At 43.4% G+C, this 18,444-nt stretch overlaps 1 protein-coding gene across 2 annotated transcripts in view; it reads left to right on the forward strand.

The window, feature by feature from the left end:
- Positions 1-650: 650 nt before the first annotated feature.
- LOC147112014 (proteasomal ATPase-associated factor 1-like) overlaps positions 651-18,444 on the forward strand; it is a 38,132-nt gene continuing 20,338 nt past the window's right edge. Inside the window, exons 1-4 of one of the 2 annotated variants that reach the window (XR_015079797.1) lie at positions 651-783; positions 894-934; positions 16,014-16,117; positions 16,231-16,320. Coding sequence is in view for 1 of the 2 variants with exons in the window: in XM_085999464.1 (XP_085855590.1) it covers positions 734-783; positions 894-934; positions 16,014-16,117; positions 16,231-16,320 (285 nt within the window). In the remaining variant the exon portion in view is untranslated. The remainder of the gene's footprint in view (positions 784-893; positions 935-16,013; positions 16,118-16,230; positions 16,321-18,444) is intronic. The other variant, XM_085999464.1, reaches the window with a different exon arrangement.

An 18,444-nucleotide genomic window follows, 5' to 3' on the forward strand; every position in this document is an offset into this window, starting at 1 on the left:
TCCCCTTTAAGTGAGCTCTCTCAGGCGGACATAAAAGATCCCATGGCACTATTTCGAAGAAGAGCAGGGGAGTTATCTCCGGTGTCCTGGCCAATATTTATCCGTCAACCAACATCACTAAAACAGATTTTCTGGTCATTATCACATTGCTGTTTGTGGGAGCTTGCTGTGCGCAAATTGGCTGTCGCATTTCCTACATCACAGCAGTGACTACACTTCAAAAAGTACTTCAATGGTTGTAACTCAAGAAGGAGTTAGATATATTTCTTAAGGCTAAAGGGATCAAGGGAGAAGGCAGGGACAGGGTACTGAGTTTGGATGATCAGCCACGATCTCGTTGAATGGCGGAGCAGGCTCGAGGGGCCGAATGGCCTACTCCTACTCCTATCTTCTATGTTTCTAAAACGCTTTGGGACGTCCGGTGGCTGCGACAGGCACTAATTAATGCAAGCCTTTTCTTTTTTTTGTGGAGCCTGCAAATTATGTCGCTCTGGCTGAAAAGGCCACCTTAAAAAAAATAAACGTCACTTTGTGACACAAATAGAGTTCGTTTTTCAACGCTTGGAGAGGGGTTTGGGATTGACAATGTGGCACATGAATGCCAGCTGCTGCTATTTCAAGCCCTGTCCATCTGATGAGCTGCAGCAGCCTGTGTGCAGCGGGAGGCGGCTGGAAGAGCTCCCCGCGGGCTGCTTGCGACAGTGGCTGTGGTTTCCGGCAGTGTGGCGTCGCCATGGCAGGAGGCCGGATCTTCATCCAGAGCGACTGGGCTCGGGCCTTGCGGTAAAAGCAGCGCAGAACGGACGCCAAATTAATAACAGAACATTCATTTGCGGCGACATAGACGCCTCCTCTCTCATTTAATTACGTTTCGGGTTTTTTTCTCCACACAGGAAGAATGAGAGGGAAGCGTGGGTTTCCTGTAAAATACCCGGTAAGGAACCCAGGCAAAGTTTAATGTGGTTGTTAATAATAATAAACACAAACCCAGGGTCAAGAACGTTTATTGCGCGATTCACAGCTCACCTCTTATCGATTGCCCCAACCACTTTTTTTAATTTTATAACAATATGGCTAGCGGATTTGTTGCCCACCACACAATTTGCCGCCTTCTAGAGAAAAGCAACCAGCCTGTGGGTATTTCTGTCCCTCTGTGGTCCATATAGCAACTACATTTTTCTCTCTCCTCCCCTGAAGAATTTGATTCGGTGCTGGGGTATGAATCCACAGGTTGCACCTTGTCCAAGTAGCTGTTCTTTGCAGAATTACATGGAAATTATGGGCAAATCGTGTTTAACTAACTTGATTGAGTTTTTTTGATGAGGTGACAGAGAGGGTTGATGTGTATATGGACTTCCAAAAGGCATTTGATAAAGTGCCACATAAAAGGCTTGCCAGCAAAGTTGAAGCCCATGGAATAAAAGGGACAGTGGCAGCATGGATACGAAATTGGCTAAATGACAGGAAACCGAGAGTAGTGGTGTACGTTTGTTTATCGGACTGGAGGAAGGTATACAGTGGTGTTCCCCAGAGGTCAGTATTAGGACCACTGCTTTTCTTGAGATATATATATATATTATATTAGTGTACAAAGCAAAATTTGCAGATGGCAAAACTTGGAAGTATAGTGAACAGTGAGGAGGATAGTGATAGACTTCAAGAGGACACAGGCTGGTGGAATGGGCGGACACGTGGCAGATGAAATTTAATGCAGAAAAGTGCGAAGTGATACATTTTGGTAGGAAGGATGAGGAGAGGCAATATAAACTAAAGGATACAATCCTAAAGGGGGTGCATGAACAGAGAGACCTGGGGGTATATGTGCACAAATCGTTGAAGGTGGCAGGGCAGGTTGAGAAAGCGGTTAAAGTATATGGGATCCTGGGCTTCATAAATAAAGGCATAGTGTACAAAAGCAAGGAAGATATGATGAAGCTTTATAAAACACTGGTTTGGCCTCAACTGGAGTATTCTGTCCAAATTCTGGGCACCGCACTTTAGGAAGGGTGTGAAGGCCTGCGAGAGGGTGCAGAAAAGATTTACAAGAATGGTTACAGGGATGAGGGACTTCAGTTACGTGGATAAATGGAGAAGTTGGGGTTGTTCCCCTTAGAGCAGAGACGGTCGAGAGGAGATTTGATAGAGGTATTCCAAATCCTGAGGGGTCGAGCCAGAGTAGATAGAGAGAAACTGTTCCCATTGGCGGAAGGGTCGAGAACCAGAGGACACAGATTTAAGGTGATTGGCAGAAGAACCAAAGGCGACATGAGGAAAACCTTTTTTACGCAGCGAGTGGTTATGACCTGGAATGCACTGCCTGAAAGGGTGGTGGAGGCAGATTCAATTGTGGCTTTCAAAAGGGAATTGGATGAGTACCTGAAGGAAAAAAAATTGGCACGGGAACGGGCGGGGGAGTGGGACTAGCTGAAGTGCTCTTGCAGAGAGCTGGCACGGGCTCGACGGCCTCCTTCTGTGCTGTAACCATTGTATGATTCTAATTACAACACAGACACTGGGGGCCCGACCAGTCCCTATGTGTTTATCCTCCACACGAGCAGTAATCCTAATCCCGTTTATGTCAGCCCTATTCCTTGATTTAATTGATTCTCTCTTTACCTCAACCATCTATCTAGCGTATTCTTAAATGTTGCTTCAAAGGCTAACTCTGGTAGTGCATTCAAGAGCTTCACAATATCCTGTGTTTAAACAAAAAAGTTTCTCCTGTTCCTAAATCTCTTGCATTTAATCTTATAATCTATGCCCCCTTGTTCTAGACCCTTAACACTGGAAAGTCTTTTTCTATCTGCACTGTCCCATCCCTTCAGAATTTTAAACACATCTATCAGATTACCACGCATGAGTCTTGACAATGGATGTCAGAAATTGTTAGTCAGCAATCAGGAGTGGGATCCATGGCTGATTTTATTATTCCCAACTTCCCTAGCTCAGTGATACTAAAGTCAACTGTAATGCCAATGCCCCCCCACCCACCCACCCAAAATTGTTTTGTCTTTCCAGAAAACTATACATGTTAACCAGTGGCAGAGCAAATGGTGGGGGTGGGGGGAGGTTGGATCATGACAACTCCAATCATTTTGAGGTTGGCCAATGTGGCTTTTTAGGGCCGCCTCCATTTTGTTTCGAGGAACCTCTCACTTGTGTTCGGCCTCCTAGATTTGTCCTGCAAGTCTGTGGAGTTCCCAGCTCGGCCTTTGTACTAGTCATGTTGACATCCACCAGTTCCCACCTCGGTCCCTTTCCTGCCAAGTCGGTCAAATCTTGAGCTCGAATTCCCCCTCCCAGTCGACCAAACCACTGATGCCAACCAGCATTACAAGCCATATGTTAGTTTGTTAGCATTTCACTAAAAATAATCAGCTTTTCTGCTGGGATGGAAAATTGCTGTACCAACCAATCCAATTGGACTACAAGCAGTCAGGTCTGCCTTAGAGGACAAATTTCAGCTCCCAGTGCCTTGTTTCTGAAAACTATATTTTTATGGGATTTGTGATTTTTAATGATTACATTATTTTAACAGAGGTTAACAGAGTTAGAAGAGCAATATGTGCTATAAATTACTGTTTGCTATAATGCTTAATAATACATATAATGCTGTCCACTATTTTAACATACATTAATCAATTTATTTTAACATACATTAATCAATTTATTTTAACTAGTTTAAAACCTCCATTAAAATAGCAGACAGGGGAATACCATATGAATGCATTTAGCAAGTGTCTGCTATTATTGCCAACAGCAATTTCAGGCCTTGTATTTTAAGGTTTAAAAACAGAAAATGTTTGAAATGCACAGTAGTTTGATCAGCATCTAAAAGACGAAAAGATTAGCTTGGTTCTAGTGTTTGGTATTGATTATATTTACTTACCCTTACCTTGTCAATGAGACCCATCTTGTGCTCCCCTGACCACATTTTCACTAAATTATTGACCACCTTTCCTGGCCCTCCTCTTCGCCCTCCACCTCAAAGAATCCATCCTTGACTCATCCGCCCTTTCAAACAACTCTCTCATCTCCAACCTTCCTTTACTCTCGAATCTTTTAACGTGTTGTTGCCTTTGAAATTCATGGCCATCTTTTCTGCCGCTCCATGTTTGAATCTCCAATCAGATTTTCATCCCTGTCACAGTACTGAAACGGCCTGATTAAAAGTCACAAATGGCATCCTCTGTGACTGTGACTGGTGCATTTTCCCTCCTCAAGCCGTCTGTAACCTTTGACACAGTGGACCGCGCCATCTTCTTCCAACGCCTCTTCAGCTTTGTCTGCTCAGTGGGACTGCCTTTGCTTGGTTCTAATCTTACCAGTCCAATCGTAGTCAGAGCATCTCCAGCAATGGCTTCTCTTCCTGATACTGTCACCTCTCGAGTCCCCCAAGGATCTATCCTTAGTCACCTCCTCTTCCTCATCTACATGCGGCTCCTTAACTACATCATCCGAAGATAAGGGATCAGCTTCCACATGTACGCTGTCGACACCAGGCTCTACATCTCCACTACCTTTCTCGACTCCTCCACTGCCTCTGTGTTGTCAGATTGCTTGTCCGATTACCAGTCTTCTCCACCGAAACATTGGTGTAGTGTATGTGCCTTTAAGAGCCCCAGGTGTACTGTAATGCCGGTAATGGCCGCTCGGGCTATATAAGCCTGTATATTGTGTTGTATCCGTTAGTTCCCCTCCAGACTTTGTTTAGTAAACACCTATGAAACCAACTCCTGTCTTCAGTGTCTCTATCAACACACAGACGCAACAGTGGCGACGAATTGGAAACGGACTTACCTGCAATTCGGCAGCACCTCAAGGACATTGATTCCTCTGGGGTCCAAAGTTGAAGAAAATTCAAGAAAAAGAAAGGGCTGTGGTTTCACCAGCTAGCCGAGCTGGTGGCAGGTACTGCAATAATCCTTCCTGGGCATCGGGCTGGGGCTCCAGCGGCTGGCTCTACAGCTGAGCCAAGCAGCGAAAGCGGAGGCAAGCAGTAACAGACGGGGAGGGAGCACTCGGGAGACGGCCGGCGCTGCAAGCAGGTCGGCGTTCAGACCTCGAGAGAGAGTCCGGCGGGAACGAGTCTCCAACTGTAAATAAATAAATAAAAAGAACGGGAACCGCGAGAAACAGCGTTGTCATCGGCAGCAGCGGCGGGGAAGCGCCATATCTTTTCTGCAGAAAAGAAAGAAAAGCGCGGGAAGCGCCATTTTATTTCTAGGATGCCTAAGTCTGGCAATATTGATGCTTTTGATAACGAGATAGAGGATTGGACCACATATGTGGAAAGAGTGGAGGTATATTGCACCGCAAATGGAGTAGAAGATGGAAAAAAAAGCTTCAGTACTGCTAAATCTAATGGGTGCAAAGACATACGGGCTGTTACGAAATTTAATCACTCCAGCCAAACCAAAGGACAAGAATTTTAAAGAAATTGTTGATACCCTACAGGAGCACTTAAACCCAACACCGCTGCTGATAGCGGAACGATTCAAATTCATCAAGAGAAATCAACACAAGAATGAAAGTAACGCTGATTACCTCACTGAATTAAGAAAGCTATCAAAACACTGCCAATTCGGGGCAGGACTAGCAGATTATCTTCGAGACAAATTCGTCTGCGGTTTCTTAAGTGAAGGAACACAGAAAAGGCTGCTTTCTGAAAAAGATTTAACACTGGACAAGGCTTTCAGTATGGCTATATCATACGAAGCAGCCGCAAGAGGAGCTGTAGAGATACAACAAAAGACACAGGACTTCGGCACCAATGAAATAACACAGGGTTTCGAGAGATGTTATTGCTGCGGCAGATCCACCCATGACCAGAGGGACTGCTGGTTCAAGGACAAAGCATGCAGGCAATGCGAAAGATTGGACACATTGCACGGGTATGCCGATCTGGACAAAAAAAATCCACAGACAGGAAAAAAAAAATCAATAAAGAAAAGTACAGAAAGGTACAAATGATGACAGACAGTAGCTCCGAAGACCAGAAGAGCGATAGCGACTCCGAAAACAAGAGACTAAGCTGTCTCAAATTACATAATGTAATTGCCAAAGATGATTACCAGACCATTTGGGTTACCCTCACGATAGCAGGGTCCCCAGTTAAAATGGAGCTAGATACAGGATCAGCTGTGACCATCATAAATCGACGGGATTACGAGCGGCTATTTCCGCATATACCTTTAAAAGACACATCCATTATCTTGAAAACATATACGGGGCAGAAAGTATACCCCAAAGGAAAAATAAGGATGCCTGTTGTATACAACGGCAAGGAAATACAAAAGTTGTATTTATACATTCTACAGGATGGTGGTCCACCGCTGTTGGGATGTGAATGGATCAGGAAAATACGTTTAGACTGGCACTCCATTCAAGCACTGACGGTGACCAGTAAGAAAAAAAACGATGATGACGTCATACCTGAACGATTAAAAGACATCTTGGCCAACGCCAAGGAAGTGTTTCAAGAGAAACTAGGAACCTTGAAAGGCATCACCACCTCAATAAAAGTGGAAGATGCAGCAATTCCCAAGTTTTTTAAGGCAAGACCGGTGCCATACGCAATTCGTCCAGCAGTCGAGGCAGAGCTGGAGAATTTGGAAAAGGCAGGCGTATTATCCAAAATAGATTGGAGCGAGTGGGCAACACCCATCGTTCCAGTCATGAAAAAAGCATTGAATAATGATAAATCTGAAGAACAGAGCAAAATTTGCATCTGTGGAGACTTCAAGGTGACTGTAAACCCGGTCCTTCACATGGTACAGTATCCTCTTCCGAGGATAGAAGATATTTTCGCCTCACTATCCGGAGGGAAACGTTTCACCAAAATTGACTTGGCACAGGCATATCTACAGATGGAGGTTGAAGAGGCCTCTAAAAAATATCTCACGATAAATACACACAAAGGTCTGTACCAGTACAATCGACTGATTTTCGGAGTAGCATCCGCTCCAGCTATCTGGCAAAAAGCTATGGAGCAAGTCCTCCAAGGAATTCCGGGGACTCAATGCTACCTAGACGACATCCTTGTAACAGGAGAAAACGACAACGAGCACCTTGCCAATTTGGAGCAGGTGCTCACTAGGCTGAGAGAATGGGGCCTACGAGCAAATCGCCCCAAGTGTGAATTTTTCCAAAATCAAATATCATATTGTGGCCACATAATTAATAAGGAAGGGTTGCATAAGTCACCTGAAAAAATTGAAGCGGTCATAAAAGCCCCAGCACCTGAAAATGTTTCACAATTAAGGTCGTTCCTGGGATTAATAAATTATCATAAATTTTTACCGAACTTATCAACTCTTCTACACCCTCTTAATGAACTGCTACAAACAGGAGTAATTTGGAAATGGAACGAAGACTGTAAACGTGCCTTCCATAAATGCAAAGACTTAATCACATCCAAAGAAGTTTTGGCTCATTACAACCCATCACTGCCAATCAGACTGGCGTGCGATGCATCCCCTTACGGTGTAGGAGCAGTATTATCGCATAAATTCCCTGATGGCTCGGAACAGCCGATAGCTCTTGCGTCACGCTCATTGAACTCAGCTGAGCGTAACTATGCCCAAATCGACAGGGAAGCACTCGGCCTGGTATGGGGAGTGAAGAAATTCAACCATTACCTACACGGACAAAAATTTACCTTGTTGACTGACCATCAACCCCTCATCTCCATATTCAACCCTAAAAAGGGTGTTCCCATTATGACAGCACAAAGGCTACAGAGGTGGTCCCTTTTTCTAGGGGCACACCAATACAACATTGAATACAAAGGATCAAAACAGCATGGGAATGCTGACGGGTTATCGCGCCTACCGTTGCCAACAGTAGAAGAAGCACCTACCGTAGACCCAGTGGAGATTTTCCACTCTACCATAGTCGAATGTCTACCAGTAACAAATTCTGCCATTGAAAGGGAAACTAGAAATGACCCGACTCTCTCACGAGTCTACGATTTAACAGTGAAGGGATGGCCAGCACATGGCGAACCACTGTTGCCAGCATTCTCACAAAGAAGAGAACGGCTGTCAGTGTGCCGAGGAACCTTGATGTGTGGATCCAGAGTGGTGATTCCACCCAAACGCCAGGATAAAGTTCTAAAGGAGCTTCACGAGGGGCATCTGGGTGGAGTGAAAATGAAGAACCTAGCCAGGGCGTTTGTATGGTGGCCAGGTATCGATGGAGACATCGAAGAAATGACCAAGAGCTGCCTAGGATGCCAGAAGGTCCAAAACGTTCCACCCCAAGCCCCTCTACATCCATGGGAGTGGCCCTCATCTCCCTGGCAAAGGGTACACATCGACTTTGCTGGTCCATTTATGGACTCAATGTTCTTAATCGCGGTTGATGCACACTCCAAGTGGCCGGAGGTAATAAAGATGTCCTCCACCACCACGGAAAAAACCATCGCAGTATTAAGGACCATATTTGCCAGGAATGGGCTGCCGGAACAGATCTGTTCTGATAATGGACCGCAATTTGTGTCCGAAGAATTCAGGAAGTTCTTAAAAAACAATGGGGTTAAGCACTACACGTCCGCCCCATACCATCCCGCCACCAATGGATTGGCTGAAAGGTTTGTCCAGACTTTCAAGAAGGCCATAAAGGCCATGGGTAATGAAGACACAAAACTTCAGCACAAGGTGGATAACTTCTTGTTCGCATACAGGAATGCAACACATATGGTCACAAACCAAACTCCCGCCATGATGTTCTTCAATAGAAGCCTAAGATGCCGGCTGGATTTGATCAAGCCCAACATCAGAAGGGACGTGGAGAACCGGCAATTTCAAGGCATGAATGAAAGGCCAACTAGAACCTTCCAGATAGGTCAACAAGTTTTGGCCCGGGACTACCGTACCGAGAAATGGCAGCCTGGAACTATCTGCACACGACTAGGACCGCTGATGTATACCGTGGACATCGGAGAAAGCATAATAAGGCGCCATGCTGACCAAATCATAGAGTCATCCGAAAAGGGACAACCTACACCACAACTCTATACGCCTAACGATGAAGTAGAGATACCCATATCTACCTCCGATCCGGTGATACTGGAACCCGATGAACCCGACACTGGCATTCAAGCCGAATCAGTCTTGCCAAAAGAACCTACTACACCACCAGAAACTACTACACCACCGAGGCGTTATCCGGGCCGAGTCAGGAAGCCTCCAGAGAGACTGACTTATAATTAATTAACTGCAGCAATGTGTAGATTATTTTTCTTGTAACATGTAATTAATAATTACTTAAAATATTATGTACTGGTTGGCTAAAAGGGGAGGAATTGTGGTGTATGTGCCTTTAAGAGCCCCATGTGTACTGTAATGCCGCTAATGGCCACTCGGGCTATAGAAGCCTGTATATTGTGTTGTATCCGTTAGTTCCCCTCCAGACTTTGTTTAGTAAACACCTATGAAACCAACTCCTGTCTTCAGTGTCTCTATCGACACACAGACGCAACAATTGGGAAGACAGAAGTCATCACCTTCAACCCCCGCCACAAACTCCATAAGCTTACCACCAATCCCACCCACACTCCCGCGACTCCGATTGAACCAGACAGTTTGCAGCCTTGGCATCCTATTCAACCCTGAGCTGAGCTACTGACGTCATAATCTCTCCATTACAAAGTTTGGCTACTTCCACCTTCCACCTGTGTACCATCACTTATCTCTGTAACATCACCCGCCTCCATCCATTTCTCAGCCCATCTTCCACTGCAACCCTCTCCATGCTTTTGTCACCTCTACACTTGACTAATCCAAATGTTCCTGCCCATTCTCCACACTCTGTAAATTTCAGCTAATACAAAACTCACTTGCCGTATCATATCCTGCCCCCTCATCCTTGCTGACCAATATTGGCTCCCGGTCCCCCATGCCTCATTTAAAATTTTCATTCTCATGTTTTAATCCTGTCATGGCCTTGCCCTCCCTATCTCTGTTACCTCCTCCAGTCCTACAGCTTCCTTCTTCCCGAACACCCTGATCCTCTGACTCTGGCCTCTTGTGCATCTCCCCCTCCCTTTGCCCCGCTATTGGTGACCACTCCTTCAGCTGTTTAGGCCCCACGTTCTGGAATTCCCTCCTTAAATCCCTCTGCCTCTCCACATCCCTCTCTTTTAAGATCCACCTTAAAATGCACCTCTTCAACCAAGCTTTATTCACCCATCCTAATATTTCCTCCTTTGTCAGTGTCTGTTTTTGTCTGATAACACCTCTACGAAGCACCGTAGGACATTTTTCTATGTTAAAGGCTCTATATAAATGCAAGTTGTTCTCCCTCCTATAGCTATTAAAAATAAAATGTTTATTTTAAATGTTTGTGTCAGCTTGGAATGCTGCAGTGTCGGGTGCTGTGCTTTGAATAAGGTGTTAAATTAAGGTTTCGCTGACCTGGTTTAGGTGGATATTAAAGACCTCATGGTACTATTTGAAGAATAGAAGGGGGTTCTCCCTGTGTCCTGGCCAATGCTCTTCCCTCAACCAACATCACCAAAAACAGATGAACTGTTTTTCACCTAATTGCTGTTTGAGGGACAATGCTGTGCGAAAAAAGGCAGCCACATTCACATAACCGATTCTGGTGGACAGTACCTTTTTTTTACCTTGGAAATTCTGTCATTTACCTCATTTCAAAGCTCAATTGTCCAATTAAAAAAAAATGTCTGTTACTTACATAGAATATAAGGCATAGAATATAAGAGCAGAGAGGTTATGCTAGAACTGTATAAAACACTAGTTAGGCCACAGCTAGAGTACTGCGTACAGTTCTGGTCACCACATTACAGGAATGATGTGATTGCACTAGAGAGGGTACAGAGGAGATTCACGAGGATGTTGCCAGGACTGGAGAATTTTAGCTATGAGGAAAGATTGGATAGGCTGAGGTTGTTTTCTTTGGAACAGAGGAGGCTGAGGGGAGACTTAATTGAGGTGCCTAGATAGAGTGAATAGGAAGGACCTATTTTCCTTAGCAGAGAGGTCAATAACCAGGGGGCACAGATTTAAAGTAATTGGTAGAAGGATTCGATTCAATTCAATTCAGTTTTATTTGTCATATATGCAGCAAACGTGTGTACTGCACAATGAAATGTTGATTTTTACGAGTCCTCCCAACATTGGAATAAATATGGCATAGCAATGATAAAATACTAATAGAAATACAATAATAATAAATAAAACAACAGTAATAAATTATACGTTCATGAGTCTTATGGTCTGGGGGTAGAAGCTGTTTCGAAACCTGCTGGTACGAGACCGTATGCTTCGGTATCTCTTACCGGACGGGAGCAGGGCGAAGAGGTTGTGGCTGGGGTGGCTCGCGTCTTTAATGATTCTCGGGGCCTTCCCCCGGCACCTCTCAGGGTAGATATCCTGGACAGCAGGTAGTTTAATTCCTATAGTATGTTGTGCAGCTTTCACCACCATCTGTAGAGCCTTGCGGTCTGTGGCGGTGCAGTTGCCATACCAGGTAGTGATGCAGCCGGACAGGATACTCTCGATGGTGCACTGGTAGAAGTTGGTGAGAATCTGGGGGGCCATTCCAAATTTCTTCAGTCTCCTGAGGAAGAACAGGCGTTGGCATGCCTTCTTCGTTACGACGTCGATGTGATGTGACCACGTTAAGTCCTCCATAATGAATACACCCAGGAATTTGAAGCTGCTGACCCTCTCCACCTCAGCCCCTTTGATGTAGATTGGGGTGTGTCCCTCCCCCTGTCGCTTCCTGTAGTCCACGATCATCTCCTTTGTTTTGCTGATGTTGAGGGAGAGGTTGTTGTACTTGCACCATCCTGCTAGAGCTCTTACCTCCTCCCTGTAGCCTGTCTCGTCGCCATCTGTGATCAGGCCTACAACGGTAGTGTCATCAGCAAACTTGATGATGGAGTTGGAGTTGTGCGTGGCCATGCAATCGTGAGTAAACAGGGAGTACAGAAGGGGGCTGAGCACACAACCCTGGGGAGCTCCTGTGTTCAGGATCAGTGTTGAGGAGGTGTTACTGCCTATTTTCACCACCTGGGGTCTGCCCGTCAGGAAGTCCAGGATCCAGTTGCATAGGGAGGTGTTAAGTCCTAGCTCAAGATTAGAGGGGAGTTGAGGAGAAATGTTTTCACCCAGAGGGTGGTGGGGGTCTGGAACTCACTGCCTGAAAGGGTGGTAGAGGCAGAAACCCTCATCACATTTAAAAAATACTTGGATATGCACTTGAAGTGCCATAACCTGCAAGGCTACAGACCAAGAGCTGGAAAGTGGGATTAGGCGGGATAGCTCTTTCTCGACCGGTGCAGACACGATGGACCGAATGGCCTCCTTCTGTGCCATAAATTTCTCTGATTACTCGAGATGAAAATAACGTGAATGCTTTATCTCCCCTCTCCATGATAAAGATGCTGCTCTTTGAAAAGACTGTAATTTATGTTTAAGTACAAATTAGGCAGAGTTGATCTTTTTTAGAATCTTTGTATCACGTATATAATACGGAGCCTTTGGAGCTAATATTTTTTATGGCAGTCAGTTTATTACAAATTTTGAAAAGCAAAATGACATGTATCGTCTCCCAATCTCTCTCAGCGACAGTGTTTTAGTCGAATAGTCAAACTATACTCGAGATGTAGAATCATAAAAATTACAGCACAGAAGGACATTTGATACAGTACTTGCTTCCGCACTGCTGTTAAATTCCACCTGACTCTGAAGTTATATTGTCACTTACAGATGCAAAAGTGGCAGGTTGACTGCTTTCTAAGATTATTCCATTAGTGAAAAATGAGTAAGAGCAGACATGGTTCATATATTTTAAGTAAATACGTAAGAAATATGAATGCTGACTTTTTTTTAGATTGAATTGGGAAAGTACAAGAGAGCATTGGTTGAAAAATACAGTAATTGCATGCCAAAGTTTTGAACGGATTTCTTGATTAACTTGTGAAGGACGACATTACCCAGTACAGAATCTATAAATCCTTTGCAGACTGAACTAGACCGATTTCTGTGGTAGAAATGTGTATGTGTAGTATCTTAGCAGCCTGATGTTTTGTTTTTGAAACTAAAATTATCTTTCTCCAGCGTTTCCTCATAACTCAGACTTTGACACTAGGGAACTGCCTTGTGTCTGCCTCCAGTGCTTGAATGTCTCCATTGTGTCTCAGAACTGCATGCAGTATTCAAGCTGTGGTTTGACCAGAGTGCTCTACAGTTTGATCATGGCTCCCCCTGACTTGTATCCTACTATTTTGGCTATGTAAGAAGCAAGGTTCTAAGCAACATAATACTTATAAGGGTAGATTTTGCCAGTCCTTGGCAGCATTCCTGTGATCTTCTGATAAATTATGAAGACAGGTTCCATAAGGTTTTGTATTCCCTTGAATGATACCTATACTCCAAGGGTTAAATTACAAGGAGAGATTACACAAACTAGGGTTGTATTCCCTAGAATTTAGAAGGGGTGATTTGATTGAAGTTTTCAAGATATTAAGGGGACCAGATAGAGAGAAACTATTTCCGCTGGTTGGGGAGTCTAGGACCAGGGGGCATAGTCTAAAATTAGAGTCAGGCCTTTCAGGAGTGAAGTTAGGAACCACTTCTGCACACAAAGGGAGGTAGAAGTTATAATTCTCTTCCATAAATGGCAATTGATGCTAGGTCAATTGTTAATTTAAAATCTGAGATTGATAGATTTTTGTTAACCAAAGGTATTTAAGGAATATAGGCAAAGGCGGGTATATGGAGTTAGGTCACAGATCAGCCATGATCTCATTGAATGGCAGAACAGGCTCGAGGGTCTAAATGGCCTACTCCTGTTCCTATGTTCCTTGAATTTAGGAGGTTGAAAGGTGATCTAATCAAGGTGTTTAAAATGATAAAGGGGTTTGACAGGGTAGATACAGATAACCTATTTCCTTTGGTGGAGGAATCCAGAAAAAGAGGGCATAATCTTAAAATTAGAGATGGGCCATTCAGGAGTGCAACCAGGAAGCACGATATCTCACAACGGGTAGTGGAAATCTGGAACTATCTCCCCAAAAGGCAATGCAAGCTGGGTCAATTCAAATTTTCATGACTGAGATCGATTGATTTTTGTTGGGTAAGAATATCGAGGGATATGGAACAAAGACGAGTAAATGGAATTGAGGTACAGATCAGCCATGATCTAATTGAATGGCAGAACAGGCTCAAGGGGCTGAATGGCCTACTCCTGTTCCTATATTCCTGTGATGTGCGATGACTGCAGACAAGGACTCGGAATATTCTATCCTATACAGTGTAACTGGACGAGTCCACAAAGGGTTAATATGCCCTTTTTCAGGAAATTGCTTCTCTCAGTCTCTTAGCAGTTTGTTGGAAATGTAGACTTTCCTGGTACATTTCGTGAAATTATTTCTCAAGAGTTCCTATACTCACCTTACCCAAAAGAGGCTAGTGAATGGAAGACTGAATATCTGAGAGGTTTCCTAGACAAGACTGTTTTCTCCTTTGAAGATCTTTAGAGTAGTTGGGCAATCAAAAAAGCAAATTTTTTAACAATGTGTTAATCACTAACAGTTGCTGGCTTCCTCATAAACTCTCTTCCCCTGCCCCTCAGGAGACTGGTCAAGACTCGAAATTACAACTCCCATCTGTCAAACTGTGTACATTAATATTTCAAACCAGCCATATGATGCATCAAAGTAACTATATTAATTGCTTTCTGAAGACGAGGTATTACTCCATTACTAGCAGACTGATCTTCCATTTTGAAACTTAGGAGGTAGCACCTTCCATTTTGAACCTAGCTATTTTAACAGTATACAAAATTTCTGTTTCTGTCGTACCTGTCTGTTGACCTAGGAAGTAAACATCAGTTACAGAATGCCGCCTTTCACTTATATTTTCCCTTCCTGAACGCGGTGATTCTTGACAGGGTATGGTTCCACAGGTGGCTTTAACGCTAGTGCCTTACTCAAATGGTGGTTACTCCTGTGTAAGTCTGGGTATTGCATGACTATTCAACCATGGGTACCTCACAGCTGAGAACATTCCTGACTTTACTCGGTGCCGACTTACACTTGCAGCAGAAAATTCTGAGGTAAACAGAAGTAGGAACCTTGTCTTATTTCCTCTCGCACCTTCCCAATCCTGTAGACATTATAGCAAATTGCAGCACCCTTGTGACCACCATAACTGAAATTGGCTAACTCGGTGTAGACCAGATATTGAATCTGAGATCTTCATAGCCTGTATAGATTATTGCCACACCACTGCAGTGTATTGACCATTTGGAGTACTTATTTTTAAGGTTTATTAAATCAGAACTCAGTGTCTTTCAAATATATGTAGTCTTAATTTTTTTGAATGACAGATCCAGAAGTAGCACATACAAACATCCAAGCATTTCAATTCTAAAATCAGCATTCTGAGTGAGTTTTACAGAGACTGGGTTTTGCAGTGCAGTAATAGCCAGTCACAGTGCTGGTATTGAATCCGCAGTGATCTAATTTCAACAGATGGTACAATACCTGAAGTTAGCTGCAAATTGGTGCCATGATTTTTGACCTTTGCAACATACTGTAGAAAGCCTCATGAAAGAAAGACTTGCATTTATATAGCGCCTTTCACAACCTCAGAACATCAGTGTTTCACAGCCAACAAAGTACTTTTTTTGAAGTGTAATCACTGTTGTAATGTAGGAAACATGGCAGCCAATTTGCGCACAGCAAGATCCCACAAGCAGCAATGTGATAATGACCAGATAATTTGTTTTAAGTGATGTTGGTTGAGGGATAAATATTGGCCAGGGAGAACTTCCCTGCTCTTCAAAATAGCGCACTGGGATCTTTTACACCCACCCGAGAGGGCAGACGGGGGCCTCAGTTTAATGTTTCATCCGAAGGTGATGGTTTATTTGTAGTTGACATGTTGCATAAATGAGGAATAAATGACTTGTGAATATAGTTGAGGGTTATTTATTTGATGGACAACATGGTCTAATATCCATTTTTAATTATTTAGGAACAGCTACTTTATATGGCTGTATAAAGTGTCAAGGGGTTGGCAAAGATGGCGTCCCAGTGGTCACAGCTTCAGAAGGATTTGAAGTCACTGAGGTTACAAAGGTGAGATCTTTCTCCTCGTATTATTTTCCTTCTTATTACCATCCCTGAAAATGCAGTATTTTAAACAATGGAACATTCAATTTTTTTTTAAGTCTTTTTTTTTTCCTTTGCAGAAAAGTATTTTAATTTCCTGTCCTGATGGGAATGCAGCCTCACAATTTCTCGTGCCTTACACAACCTTTTCTCGAATACACACTAAAAGTGTAAGTCCATATTTTCCTGAAATTGTTTGATTTTTTTTTTTGTGTAAACTAAAGGATACTGCTACTTTTCTTGGTATAAGTGAGGTCATTAGTTTTCAACCCGACTTGTCTGCATTGGGTCTCTTGTGATTAATTTGGAAAATTCTGCATTTGGATACCCCTATTGTGGATTTTCTGTGAGTAACCTATGATTGTAATGCAACACAAAAGCATCTTCTAATTAAACATTAACCTTTAGGTAAACTCCTTGTTCTCACTGTCCTGGTTTCAGCTCCCATTAGCTGCATGCTAGCACTGGTTGTGGTATTTTTTTAAGACTTAGAGCTCCAAGGTGGAAAGGGATCTGAGGAATAAGATTCTTAATAGAACTAATAATATTTCATTAATTTGTTTAACATTTTGTTGTTGGAAGAACAATATTCCAGCAAGAGTGCATTTAATGGCAAAAAAGATTACTTTGTGTCTTTTACGCTTATCTGTTTATCTTTTACGCTTGCTGAGCCCCCGTTTGGAGATTCATGTCCATGTTTGCCCCCCTTTTTCTCAGAAATAGTACTTTTGCATAGAATAAGAGGATTTTTTGGGGCTAATGTATAGTTTAAGACCTTTCATCTGCCTCAAGTCTTTGACAAACAAGGCTTTCTTCAAAAAAACTGCAAAGGCTATTCTCATGCCACTGTACTCTCAACTAAGGGTGTTATAGCATACAAATTATGCTTTATTCATCAGTGTCATCTTGCTGATTTAATTAATATTTTAGATTAATTTCCAATGCCAAAATATTAATTGCATTCTAGAGAGGAGATGGCTGTATAATTTAATAGGACTATTTTGTTCCACAGGCCTGAACACAAACTCCGTCATTACTACACAAAGTGAACATGACCCAAAAACTCATAGGCAACATCTTCACAAATGGATACATTCTTTATCACTCAGCTAGCCATGGGAAATGGTTACTAAAACTGTCCAATTAAAGGATCATGTTCTGTTATTGCACATTATTAGTACAACAACAGAGATTTAGATGCACAATTGTGTAAACTTCATCCACATCATACTACAAAACAGCCAAACAAAATTTACGTCAGCGATGGCAGATTTTTAATTCACTTAGGCCCCCATCCCTCCTGAAGGTAGCAACTCGCACTGGGGTGCAGTTCCATAGGCACCACCAGTCCTCCTGCTTCTTGCCCAAGTGACCACTTCCCACGTTTCAGCCTGGGCAGTGTGCTGATTGTCTTGCTAGGGATGCTCTGTTTTCTGATATTTGTTGGCTGGCAGTTGTTTGTCCCAAGTTTGCAGTTAAATCAATAGCAAAATACTGCAGATGTTGGAAATCCGAAATAACAACAGAAAATACTGGAAAAACTCAGCAGGTCAGGCAACATCCGTGGAGAGAAATTTGAGTTGACGTTTCAGGTCGAACCCTTCTTCAAAACTGGAAAGAAAAGAAAATAGATGGTTTAGAATTTCCGGCTTCTATTCACAAGGCGCTGCTTATCCGAGCCATGGAGTCCATCTCATCTGTGCTTCCTATTGGCTGCCCGTGCCCTCATCGGCTGCTGTGTTAGGTGTTGGGAGGGAGGAGTGCCGCCATATCACCAACCTCCTCAGTATCTCTCTTACTGTCACTTGTAGCAAAGTGGACACAAACACAGAAAAGGCTATGAATAAAATTAAACGAACAAAACTAATTTGAAGCTATACTCACACTAAGCGAACAGTAATCCAGCCCACCCTCTGCATGCCTCTAATAACCTTGGTGTGATGCCAAATTGGGAATTTTTTAATTACAGGATAGACTGTATAACATGCCTGTTTTCTTGCGGTTACAAACTCCCACAGTTTTGCCCCCTGCACCAAAGCAATGCCGATTGCTGTCAGCCACTATGCGACACGCATGAGCAACGTAGAGATGGTTGTCCCTTTCAAATCCGCCCCATGGCCTCGCCCTCTCCTTATCTCTTTGTAATCACCTCCAGTCCTATAATCCCCTTAGACCTCTGCACTCCGCCTATTCTGGCCTTTTGAACATCCTGATTTTTAAATGCTCCACCATTGGCAGTCGTGCCTTTAGCTGCCAAGGTCCTAAGCTCTGGAATTCCCTCCCTAAATCTCTCG

The sequence above is a fragment of the Somniosus microcephalus genome, chromosome 10 (genome assembly GCF_052327205.1).
Source record: "Somniosus microcephalus isolate GS21.2 chromosome 10, FLI_Smic_1.0, whole genome shotgun sequence".
NCBI classification, from domain to species: domain Eukaryota; kingdom Metazoa; phylum Chordata; class Chondrichthyes; order Squaliformes; family Somniosidae; genus Somniosus; species Somniosus microcephalus.